General features: G+C 41.4%; 1 protein-coding gene across 3 annotated transcripts in view; it reads right to left on the bottom strand.

Annotated features, from left to right (window-relative positions):
- The window catches only part of LOC130570156 (WD repeat-containing protein 7), a 59,217-nt gene that overhangs the window by 19,440 nt on the left and 26,340 nt on the right, over positions 1-13,437 (bottom strand). For all 3 annotated transcript variants that reach the window (XM_057360319.1, XM_057360320.1, XM_057360321.1), the window contains exons 18-20: positions 12,962-13,080; positions 11,549-11,672; positions 6,227-6,340 (exon numbers count right to left, since the gene is read on the bottom strand). In XM_057360319.1, coding sequence (XP_057216302.1) covers positions 6,227-6,340; positions 11,549-11,672; positions 12,962-13,080 — 357 coding nt within the window. The remainder of the gene's footprint in view (positions 1-6,226; positions 6,341-11,548; positions 11,673-12,961; positions 13,081-13,437) is intronic.

Genomic DNA, 13,437 nt, shown 5'->3' with positions numbered 1-13,437 from the left:
GACATTAGAAACACTGAAGAGCGATCATGCGCAGTCGCGCATCACAATGAAATGTGATTAATGATAACGGTCGCATTAAAAACTCACGCAGGCCAGGGAATCATTATTTATACAGCCGTGAAAAGATTAATGCAGAACTTAAAAACATACAACCACTGAATGAAGAGAAAGAGAGATGCGCTTGCAAAACTGGACATTGATCAGGCACAATATATTTGTCTCTCCATTTTCGTATTAGCCTACTTTCGGGGATCGACAAGTAGCGTCTCAAAGATCGACCAGTCGATCGCGATCGACGGGTTGGCGACCACTGGTTTAAAGGAACAGTTCATCTAAAACATTAATTCTGTCTTCATTTACTGACACGCATGTTTTTCCAACCTCACATAAATGCAGTAATAAAGCCCCAGTCCCCATTCACCTTCACTGTATGACAGAGTATGAAGATTCTGATTTAATTTGATTTAGTGTTAAGCACAAGAAAGTCAAACAGGTTTGAAATCAAGTAAATACAGAATTTAAAAATGTCCTTTAAGAGAAAGTCTGTAGCAAACACAGAAGAAGCACACGCGCACATGCACACACACTCAATCAATTCCGCAATCTAATTTTATCCTTTGGTCTTTTGCTGCATGGAAGCAATTTAGAAAGAGACAAAAAAATTGAGAAGAGAAAGAAAGAGATGTTCTGTAATTCAATACAGAGATAATCAATAAACAACCTGCTCTGACAACTCACTGCACTCACTGTTTACACACACGCACGCACGCAACATTATGTGTGTGTACATCAAACACTCACTGTCGTCTGCTCAGCAAAAAAAAAACTGCTGTATGAACCAATTCATGTTTGTACAACTTTGGTTTTATATGTGATGTTCAAAAAATATGTACAAAAATGCTGTAAAAACAAAAAAGAGATCACTCCGGTTTTGCCTGCGGTCATCACTTCAGCATGTATTGTCAATTCCAGCCGTTTTTGTTGAGTTTCAAGACACAAACAAACCTCAGGAATGAAATAAAGTCACCCAACAGCAATATGAAAGTTGTAAAAACATCTGGCCTGTTATACCATCATATGTTCATTTTTGAACTGATTGTAATATGCATGTAAAACATGAGTATAGTGCTGTTTAAACATGAAGATAAACTTGTTACCTTTGCATCATGCAAGATATTTTTTTTATTTTAAACGTTTTGTCACGTTTTAGGTTTTCCACAAAAAAAGCTAATTTAAATAATTTGGAATTTGAGAGGAATGTTGTCACCTGTTCACAGAATAAAACAAAAATGATCATTTTAATTACTTTTACTTTACAAATAACTAGAAACTGTAAATTCAGAAAAACTGAAATAATTTTGGAGTGGTCTCTTAATCTTTTCTGCAGCTGTATATTAAACTAATGTAAATGTAGAAGAACATATCTTTTCTACATCCACAGATATAGAATGTACTGTAGTTCAAAAAAGATTTTATTTGAAAAACCTAAAGCTCAAGTGATGGTCGTGCGTAGGACCTACTCCATAGGCTGTGCGTAGCCTGACGTGCACCTCTCCAAAAATGTAACAACACGTCAACGCGGACCGCAAGTGCTGTGATTGGTCTGTTTGAACCCCTCCCTAAGGTCAAAAACTCCGCTATAGCATCTTGTTTACGCAAACGCATTTCTGAATGAACGATCGAAGTAAATTATTTGTTCTTCTGTATTTAACATCTCAAGCTTTAACAAAAGTGACTGTTTACTTGCCGCTAAGACACTACAAATGGTGTCTCAGACAGCGTACACCATAGATGTAAATAACAAATATGTAAATAAGATGCCGCATTAGAATCTGTTTCTATGGGCCGCTATACGTTGGTCGTCCGCCATATTGGAACGGTGCAAGCCGGTCCTTTAACACTCAAGATCAAACTGACTGTGAATGATTATGAAAACATATTTATTGTGTAAACTCAAACATTATATCTGCTACACTAACAGATGACAACGAATGGTTATCCCATTTTTTGGGAATTTAAATCCCTGTGGTTTTTCAGAGCTATGGCGCGCAGCGCAGTGTTGGGGCATTCTAGAGTCAACTGTGAGTGACGTCAGTGGACTGTTCCAAGATGGCGGACACGTCTACGTGCCTGGAGCGCTTGAATGCGGCATCTAGTTATTTATATCTATGGTATCTGCTGCGTTCGAAATGGCATACTGTGACAGTACGTACTGAACTTAAATAAGTACCTACCTATCGGTCGTTAAAACAGTATGTTCTATATAGTATGAGTGGGTGTAGTATGATTATATTTGGGACATACTGCGTCCACCATGTTTTATGGTCATGTGACCCGTATGCTCTTTGACCTATGACGTTAACAACAACCTAGACGTGAGCGTTTATAAACACATTATTTAGTCACGAGAAATTCATTTATCAGCACTTACATTAAAAACGAACGTCCGCCTCAAAGTTTATATAAGGATAGAAAAATGTCCATCCGATCCACACTCACGAATCTCGGCGGAAACCGACGTGTTGCCTATGGCTAGGTCCTACGCACGACCATAATTTCACTTTAAGGGCCCTATTTTAACGATCTAAGCGCATGGTCTAACGTGCACGGTGCAGGTGCACTCAGGCCGTGTCCAAATCCACTTTTGCTAGTTTAACGATGAGAACAACGGTCAGCGAGCCGTTTAGCCGAGTCTAAACTGGTTGCCCTTATTCTCTTAATGAGTAATGGGTGTGTTTTGGGCAAAACGTGCAGTAAACCAATCAGAGTCTCATGTCTCATTCCCTTTAAGAGCCAGCTGCGCTCGCGCCATGGCGGATTCGCTATTTACACGGCGGAATTTGCAAGAGCAAAGACTGGACGCAAGTCAAATTTTTTATCTTCACAATAATAATCATTTACATTGTAATCCATCTATTTGGGCATGCGTGTAATAAGCAGAATGTACGCGCGTTGTGGACCCGCCTATAGGCGCATTTACTTACACGCTCTTCAAATAACCAAAAACATACTGCGCCATTGACTTTAGAGCAGGTTTGAGTTGGTCTATGGCACAGTCTACTTACAGTTCCTCAAAATAGCAACGCGCCAACAATGCGCCTGAACACAACTCTTTTTTAGACCAGCACGCCCACAGGTGCACAAATGGGCGCAAATGCATTTGCTATTTAAACAAAGCGGCGCAGGACAGGAAAATGAGAACTGCGTCGGGCTGAAACTAGCAAAAACATTGCAACCGGGTGTACGATAGGGCCCTACATCTTCAAATTTAAGCGTAGATTTAAAAAAAGAACAGACTTTAGTTTCTCATTGGCCCTTGCTGGTAAAAGGGCTCATAAATCTGCTGCATCATGTTTTTGGTTTAGAGCCAGCAGATCAAAATATCATCAGTGAGTCTGCTATGACAACAATAGAAGTCAATCAGAGGTGCTTATAAAATACAGAAACATATCTGTGTGTGTTGTACCCAAGCAACACCATCTGTCACCCCTCCTCCTCTTTACCCCTCTTACCCTCTGTTACCCCCTGATGCGAGCAGACATGCTGCTGTTCTCTGGGCTGTGTCGGGGGGGTTTGACCTCACACTGTCCTGTCACGTACCCCACCCCTCATATCCACTCATTAGTCAACTTCTGTCATAACAAACACAACTACACTCCACACACAACACACATGTGACGCATTATCAATCAAACAGCAAGAGTTTTCTCATTCTCATCTCCCTCTCTGGACATCAGAGCTGAATTTTCTAAAACCTTCCCGTCTCGGCTTGACCCGGACCCGGCGTGGCTCCATTGTGTTGAATTATTAATTTTCATGTGTTTTATGATGTTGTATTATCAACAGTAAAGTCATGACACTGCAGCATTCTGACATCGTCATCATCATCACTCCACATCTGTGATGAACACACCGACGACGGGTTAGACGAGAAAAGGACAAGATGAGTGAGATGAGACGAGAGCGGAAGGAAGGAAGAAGACGAGAGGCGAGGAGACACAGGAGACGAGCGAGGTCAGGGGATGAGGAGATTGGAGGAGAGACAAAAGAGAGAAAAGGAGACGACAGGAGGAGAGGACAAGACGAGAGAAGAGATGAGCGGAAACGAGACGAGAGAGGAAAGGAGATGAGGAGAGAAGAGGAAAGACAAGACTAGAGAGAAAAAAGGCGAGGAGAGAGGAGACAAAGGAGAGAAGAGTCATGACAGGTGTCAGAACCTTTGACCTCTGACCTCTACAGTGGCTGCAGAGCTGCTGCGTGAGACTCTACACCTCTCTCTCTCTCTCTCTCTCTCCATCACGAGTCACTACAGGACGAATCTGTCCGGCCGTTTTCAGACAAAGACTAACCGCTCTCCATCTACGCTGTCACGTTTGTAAAATGATTATGTATTTGTAAAAAGGTTACGCACGGCTAAAGTGATTTTGTGTTTGCAGACTGAGCTGAACTACGGCTCCTCATCGAGGAGTTTTCCATCTCTGTCACTGTCCCGCGGACCACTCATCCGTCCTGAGAAATATTACTCACGCAACATGAGGTTTTCTAAGAAACAATAACACGCGACATGAATGAAATCAAAGACACACAGACACACTTGTGTTGCATCAGAGGACATTCTGTCATTGATGATATCCGAGGCGGAGCAGATTCACTCTGACCTCTGACCTCATCAGATCCTAATATGCCGTCATACACACATCACACAAGACATTTCACTTCTACATGAACTCTGGATTATCATTTATTTAACAACCAATACTGGCACCTTGTTTCCTAGAGATTTTTTTAAGGGACAAAGAGAAAAAGTCGGCACCATGACTGCGGAAATGAGCAGCTAATGAGAAAAGACGACGCTTTATAGATCAAAAGATGAAAGAATAGGACACAAGACAGAAAGAGAGAGAGAGTGTGTGTGTGTCCACACAGAAACACTACTGACCTTTAAGTATGAAAAGTAAAAACAGCAGCTCACTCCTCAATCTCTCATTCTTTATTTACTGTGTTTCTGCTCTGTTCTGTAATTCTGTCTCATGTCTCTCTCTCTCTCTTCACACCAAACACCTGCATCTCAGCTGCCTACATAGGGAGCATCTTAAGGATGCAAACGCACGAATGGCCAAAGTCACTTTGCTGACGTGAGCTGCCTGTACAGTGAGAGTGTTTCCATCATTTACATTTACATTTATGCATTTGGCAGACACTTTTTTATGCTATACATTTGTTTCTGAGTATGTGTTTCAAATCACTCATGAAGTTTAAAACAGAGCTGCTTTTCGTTTTAATTGAATCAAATTTAAATTTTAATCTCTGAAATTAACACGACATTCACATTAACCAATCAAACATGAACTCTAGTCAACAGTTTACTTTGACCAATCGCCTGGACAATTGAAATCACTGCACAGAAACAAACCTGAAAGGACATCTTTTTAAAAACCACTTACACATGCACACACTCTCACACTCATACTCATTAACACACTGGCAGGTACACACACACACACACACAAAGTGTGTCACACACACACACACATTCGCAGGTCCACACACTCACAGGTACACACACACACAAACTCGCAGGTCCTCACACACACTCACAGGTGTACACACACACACTCACTCGCAGGTACACACACACTTGCACACGTGGGTTCCAGCTGTACTGTAAAGCAGAACATGCGTGCGTGCGCTCTCTCTCTCTCTCTCTCGCTCTCTCTCTCTCTCTCTCTCTCTCTCTATCAGTCAATACCCACAGACATGCTTGATGATTTATCATTTTCTACTCTCATTTGTCTCTTATTGACATTGTTTTTCCATTTATTTCACAGAATTGAATCAGTAAGACCAGAAGAACGTTACACACAAACATACAGAAAACACATCTGTACACGGAAAAGAACACAGATGTGTTGGTAATGGTGTTTGTGGGGTGTCATGGGAGATTATTAGAGCTCTGAAACACGGATGTGTGTGTGTGTGTGTGTGTGTGTGCGTGTGTGTGCGTGTGTGTGCGTGTCCAGGCTAAAGATAAACTGTCTGGATAAGAGCATCGCCCTCTCTGGAATTTTGCACTATAGGAAATAAATGATGAAAAACTGACACTGACATACAGCTACCACTGTTCACATCACACAGACAGACAGACAGACAGACAGACAGGTAACGTGACATATCACAGGATCCGAGTCAGAACTGAACACTGATGTAACTGTAGGTGTGTCCTCACCTGCTGCGATGTCATCGTCCGTCACATCCATCTCTTCCTCTGGAACTTTGGGTTCAGTGGGCGGAGCTTCAGGAGGGGGCGGGACCGGCTGGGTTGTTTCCGTGGCGGTTCCAGCTGCACACAAACACGCAGAGTTCACAGTTAACATGTGGCAACAGAATCTCACAGAACGCAGTATATTTTCCCCTCGTCCGTTCTCAAATGTCACAAATTTTTCTGGTTTTCTGGCAAGCTCATTAAAAAGCTCATCAGGGTTTATTGGTGCTTTGCATTATCGAGGCTTTATTAAGCTTTAGCGGCTGATTACAACCATTTTTATTTAGCCGCCTCATTGGGTGCTTATCCTGGAATTACCAATTAAAATAAGCTTTTCATTAAAGCGTCTGGAAATGAATCGATGCTGCTTAAAGGTGAGAATGAGCTAATCTAGACGCGCCGCTAATTAATGAGACCCCCAGACCCCCATCTGCCCTCGGCGGAGACACGGACACGTTTGGTCTTTAAGCTCCGTCAGACAGATCAACCTCTGATCGGCAGAAAAACACCAACAGAACCGAAGAAAAACAAACTCGTGCACAGGAGAGATGAACTCATCCTCGCTCTACAGCACATGGTATGATGGCAAATAACACCCGATAAATACACGCAGAATACTGGAATCCAACACATTTCTTTCAAATTTTACAAATCATAATAACGAAAATGGTGTCTCACTACTGTACATTGAAAAACCCCACATAATTGACTAAATAAATGACTAAAACCTACCGATTATACTGATCCTTTATTTATTTTTGATTTTTATTTATTATTACATATACTATATAAGAATATATTTGGCCAATTATACTTTAATATAAAAAACTGACAGTTATAAGTTTTAAGTTATAACTATAAAAACTTTTTCAATATTTTGAGATTTTCCACCCAAATTTATGAGATATCTTGACTCGAAAGAATAAATTATTTTCTCATTATTACGACTTACAAAATCAGAAAATTTGAACAGGTTTCCAGAAATATATGACACATGTTTGCAGTTACCAGAGGGCCGGACTGATTTACATCATTTATGATGAGAATAGAAAGACAGAATCAAACACAAGATGTGAAAGAACATGAAATAAGATCAAGTATTGAGTGAGTAATGTAAACTCACCCCACCAACACGAGAAATTCATCATTTTTATCTTTAAGGACACTCATAAAGAAAGAGTGTTCAACGTAAGGATTATACGCACGATTATACACACTCCCTTGCTCTTCTAGTTTGAGACATTTTGGAACTCATATTGACAACCTCCTTCAATTATCTGTGATGAAGTGTGTGTGTGTGTGTGTGTGTGTGTGTGTGTGTCTTTGCTCAATTAACCTGCCATTGACTAATGAACAATCTAAAGACTGTCTCCCTCTCATCATGATGCCACACCAAAACCTAGGGAGAATCTTGAGGACACTCTGAAGTGTGTGTGTGTGTGTTTGCTTCTGCTTTGATTGTCTGAACCGTGATGATGTTGAGTTTTGTGTGTGTTCAGTGAAGCATATAACGGCAAGAAGGTTCCTCAGCATGATATGAAAACACACACACACACACACACTTCATAATTCAGAGCTGCTGGTGTCAGTTGTGTAAAATGGAGCCTGCAGCAAGGTCAAACACCCGTGTCAAGCATGACACACAGCTCACACCCGGCCTTGTTAACCCCGCCCACCCCTATCCCTTCATCCTTTGTCTCTCTCTCTCTCTCTCACACACACACACACACGCACACACACACACACACACACACACACACACACACACACACACACACACACACACACACACACACACACACACACACACACACACACACACACACGCACACACACACACACACACACACACACACAGGAGAATGGTTTTAAAATTTAGCTCAGCTGCAGTCAGACAATCTCTTAGCGAAACATGTCTCTTAAAATATCTGACTTTATCCAACGTTAACAAGCGGTGTAAGCAAACATTATAACTGAAATAATCCTGAACAAGATCTGAATAAAGATCTAAAGAAACACGCAGTGACGAGGGGCATGCACATCTGCATACAGACACATATTTCCTGTAGCAGTTCATATCTGGCGTCTGAATGTCCGACTGTCTCAAACACAATGTGATTTTAAACTTTGACCGTGTGAGGTTCTGAAGAAATATTCTGCTTTATGACTTACTGACTGACTTCATTCAAACATCAACACTTCAGGTCAGGGGTGGGTGGTATGACCACAAACCTGTTTCACGGTGGGAGAAATATTATTTCACAGTTTGAAAATAAACCACAACAAAGTTTCTATACGAAGCAAGTGCATTTGTTGCAGACACGATGTTGTGTTTATAAACTGAAGGCGTGGTGAAAACAAGCTTCAGTGGAAATCGACAGCCGGTCACAGATGCTGTCAATAGAGCTTAAATTGTAAATAACCCAGAATATTCCTTCAAGATAAACGCTAGTACTGTGTGTGTGTGGGGGGGATTATAGAGTCACATCCGCAGGGCTGGAACCGCCTGAGGCTGTTTATAATCACCTGCTCATCCTCCCCTCCCACCGATCGGCCTCTCTACCTCACTGCTTATCACCCCAGGGGATGCTGGGAAGAGTAAATCCCAACCCTCAACATCTAACACGGGAGCCAAGCTCGAGCGGTGAAGGTGATACAGAGACACCGGATCCGTTTCATAATGCACTTACGAGCTGTCCACATACGCATTTTATTAAAAATAATAATAATAATAATAATAATCAAAGGACTTAATATATATTTACACTCAAAAATGAGCACTTCAAATCACTCAAACATGAGATTTAATTCATTTGAAAAAAAAAAAGATTAAACAACAATGAAACGCATAACAAAAAGTTGTTATGAGTAAAAATCTGACCACAGCAGATGACGACATAGACAGAATCCCCTGTCTCACCTCACAGACACGCAGAACTCAGAATGCACCTGTCTCACCTCACAGACGCGCAGAACTCAGAATGCACCTGTCTCACCTCACAGACTCGCAGAACTCAGAATGCACCTGTCTCACCTCAAAGACATGCAGAACTCAGAATGCACCTGTCTCACCTCACAGATGCGCAGAATTCAGAATGCACCTGTCTCACCTCACAGACACGCAGAACTCAGAATGCACCTGTCTCACCTCACAGACTCGCAGAACTCAGAATGCACCTGTCTCACCTCACAGACGCGCAGAACTCAGAATGCACCTGTCTCACCTCACAGACACGCAGAACTCAGAATGCACCTGTCTCACCTCACAGACACGCAGAACTCAGAATGCACCTGTCTCACCTCACAGACACGCAGAACTCAGAATGCACCTGTCTCACCTCACAGACACGCAGAACTCAGAATGCACCTGTCTCACCTCACAGACGCGCAGAACTCAGAATGCACCTGTCTCACCTCACAGACACGCAGAACTCAGAATGCACCTGTCTCACCTCACAGACACGCAGAACTCAGAATGCACCTGTCTCACCTCACAGACGCGCAGAACTCAGAATGCACCTGTCTCACCTCACAGACACGCAGAACTCAGAATGCACCTGTCTCACCTCACAGACACGCAGAACTCAGAATGCACCTGTCTCACCTCACAGACGCGCAGAACTCAGAATGCACCTGTCTCACCTCACAGACACGCAGAACTCAGAATGCACCTGTCTCACCTCACAGACTCGCAGAACTCAGAATGCACCCGTCTCACCTCACAGAAGTGCAGATTGACACTCAGTACCCAGAATGCACCCTTCTCACCTCAAAGACACGTATAACTCAGAATGCGCCCGTCTCACCTCAAAGACACGCAGAACTCAGAATGCACCTGTCTCACCTCACAGACCTATAGAACCCAGAATCCACCTCTCACTTCACAGAAGTGCAGATAAACACACAGATCCCAGAATGCACCTGTCTGACCTCACAGAAGTGCAGATAGACACACAGATCCCAGAATGCACCTGTCTGACCTCACAGAAGTGCAGATAGACACACAGATCCCAGAATGCACCTGTCTGACCTCACAGAAGTGCAGATAGACACATAGATCCCAGAATGCACCTGTCTCACCTCACAGAAACACAGAACCCAGACTGCATTGGTCTCACCTCACCGGCTGTTTCTGTTGTGAACAGTAAAGGTCATATATTCATTTTCAGAGCGTCTAATGGCCAGTGTGCGTGTGTGCAGCGGTTTGGAGAGATGACCTTTACTGCAACAGGACGACAGAAACACAGAAACACACCAGTGCTTGTTTGCCATCAGTGAACACTTCAGTCTAAATGAACATAAACAGCATATTGCTAGACGGACTGTGACATGTCTGTGTGTTCATTTATTTTATGATCTATGAGAGAAATAGAAACAATGAAAGTGCACACTTACTAACAGCACAACAACCACTCTGACTTTCACTGTAAATGCATTTCTCTCAACGCATGTTCTTTTTTGATTTCTTAATCATAATCAATAATATCTATGGCATCTTAACCTGCTAATATAAAAGAAAACAACATCCTGTGACGACGGACACACAGCAAATGTCTTGACAGCGTTTTTTTAACATCTTTAAACTAAAACTGCAGAGTAAACTTTTATAGCCGACAGAAAAATTCTGCAAAACTCCAAACGTGCTGCTGTGATGTGCCGAGTTGTTGATATGGTGTTCTAGTGTGTTGCTATGTGCTTGTGTTGGGTGTTCTGAATGGTTTGAATTGTAGGATTCACTTGAGTCTGTAGCACAAACTATGAAAAGACAAGATAAGATTGTTCAAATGCTAACTCTAACTATGAGCAATAGTAGCAATGAATCTTGAACTGTATTGATCAGTGTGAATACACACACATATATGACCAGATGGACTACATATATGTGTGTTTGTGCGTGTGTGATGTCCAATCTATGATACAGAGCACATACCGAAACAGCTGTAGAGTTTAACGTGTGCGTGTGACAGATCAGTTTCACTGACCCCTGCAGTTCTGTATCCTGCTGAGGTCACTGCTGCCACGGTAACACTACAGTGACCAGCAGTTGTAACTATGGCAACCGTTCCCAAGGGCCACTGCGTGCCTCCCACTAACCACACACACACACTGACATTTCTATAAAAAAAGATGCTGCACATGAGTTTGAATCGGACACGCACCCTTCAGATCGGACGCACACATAATAGTCCATGTATTTAAAATATGACATATTCTAATTGCATACACTGATTACTGATAATCCAGATCCAGAAGTGATTTCAGAACAGTGTTTAATGTGACACTCACGAGGGCTAACAGCATCCACGTACTGCGGCAGGTACGGCGCCCACAAGTCAATGGTGTCCTTCCTGCCCGACTGACCAATCCGACGCAGTTCTGCCAACAGAAGAGCCTGGGCCGCCTCTCGAACCTGAAACACACACAAACACACACACCCGTCAAATACATTTAACACAAACACGGCAACATTTACTTATGGAACAGATTCTCTTTTCAAACACTGAAACCGAAATAAAGAACTGAACTCAATCGCCTGACAGAAGCTAGAGAAGAAAAAGCCATTGACAGACACTGAGTGTGTGTGTCCCCGGAGGTCAGCAGGTGCTAAAGCAGCAAGATACCAATAAAAGTGTGTGTGTGTGTGTGTGTGTGTGTGTGTGTGTGTGTGTGTGCGCGCGCGTTCTGGAGAAAAAGGATTAAGGATGCTTAACAGAGCGTCTCTTTCTTTTCTCGCTCTATCTCCTACTCTTCATTTCTCTCTCAGTGTGGTGTACGACACCTTTGCGGTCACACACTATGACACACACACACACACACACACACACACTAAAATGCACAGCAAGAAAAGCGGTTTCTTAATAAAATAAAAGACTTGTGTAAATAAAAATTACAATTAAAGTCATCTCAAGAATCTCAAGTAAGTGAAAAAAGGTTGTTCACGGTGGCACGTTGCACGTTTTGCTGTGTTATTTTCAGTGTTGGGTGAAACTAGTTACTAAGTAATTAGTTACTGTAATTTAATTACTTGAAATTTAATTCCCCTTGAAAAGGAAAGTAAGGGATTACTCTTATTTTCTGTAATTTAATTACAGTTACTTCTGATGTAATTGAACTTAATACTGTGTAATATATTCAATACTGGAAATGACATCAAAATTATAAGTCTAACTTTAAAAAGTATGCTTTAATGTCTCCTTCTCACATTTGTAATACATTGGTCAGTAAATACAAATAATTTATGTAGTTATTTATTTATTTTTTAATGAATTAAAAGAGCCGTTTCATGTCTATCCTTGAATCAATTCTAATCACGGATGTAGGATATAGAAAGTAATTAGTAATAAGTAACTAAATACTTTTTGGAGAGAGTCATTTGTACAGTAATCTAATTACACTATTGAATATGTAATTAGTAACTAGTAATTAATTACTTTTTCAGAGTAACTTACCCAACACTGGTTATTTTTCGGTTTCGATTAGTAATATTGGATGCCAATAACATCGCAGCTTTTTTCCCCAGCAGTTTGTTTTGCACTGAACAGCTATTTAGCTTTTCTACTATGTTTTGTTTCATTTCATTTGGTCTGTCAATACTGACACAAGCTTCTCTTTCCCGACATCCCTAAAGTAAAGAATCACTCAAAAACCTTTTTATAAACAACTACACTGATATTTGTGTAGTCTAAATAATAACATTACCTCTAGGCAGCGATCCTGCCATCTGCGTGCCAACATCTCCAGCAGAGGAGGCCTGAATTTCTCCAAACCCAGAAGATCAGGTAACATCACACAATGCATGGCAGCCAACTGACTCCAACCTACAGAGAGAGAGAGAGAGAGAAACATATCATAGAAACTATATTCATGAGCAACATCAAACAGAGATTGACATCAGATTGATATCAGAAATATATGAAAGTACAAATCATTACTATCAGTACTAGTCCGTCATTTGTTATCTGTTCACTAAAACCATAAAATATATACATTAAAAAATGTATATATGTATGTATTTTGTAAATTGTGTAACTTTAATGTTTTGCTTATAGTCTCAACTCTCAACTCAACTTTATTTATATAGCGCTTTTACAATTTTCATTGTTACAAAGCAGCTGCACATGAGACATATTGACTACAAGCAAAACAATCAAAGTTGTACCTGCAAAAACAAGAAA

The sequence above is a fragment of the Triplophysa rosa genome, linkage group LG19 (assembly GCF_024868665.1).
Source record: "Triplophysa rosa linkage group LG19, Trosa_1v2, whole genome shotgun sequence".
Taxonomy (NCBI): Eukaryota; Metazoa; Chordata; class Actinopteri; order Cypriniformes; family Nemacheilidae; genus Triplophysa; species Triplophysa rosa.
This window is presented reverse-complemented; position numbering and strand designations above follow the sequence as displayed.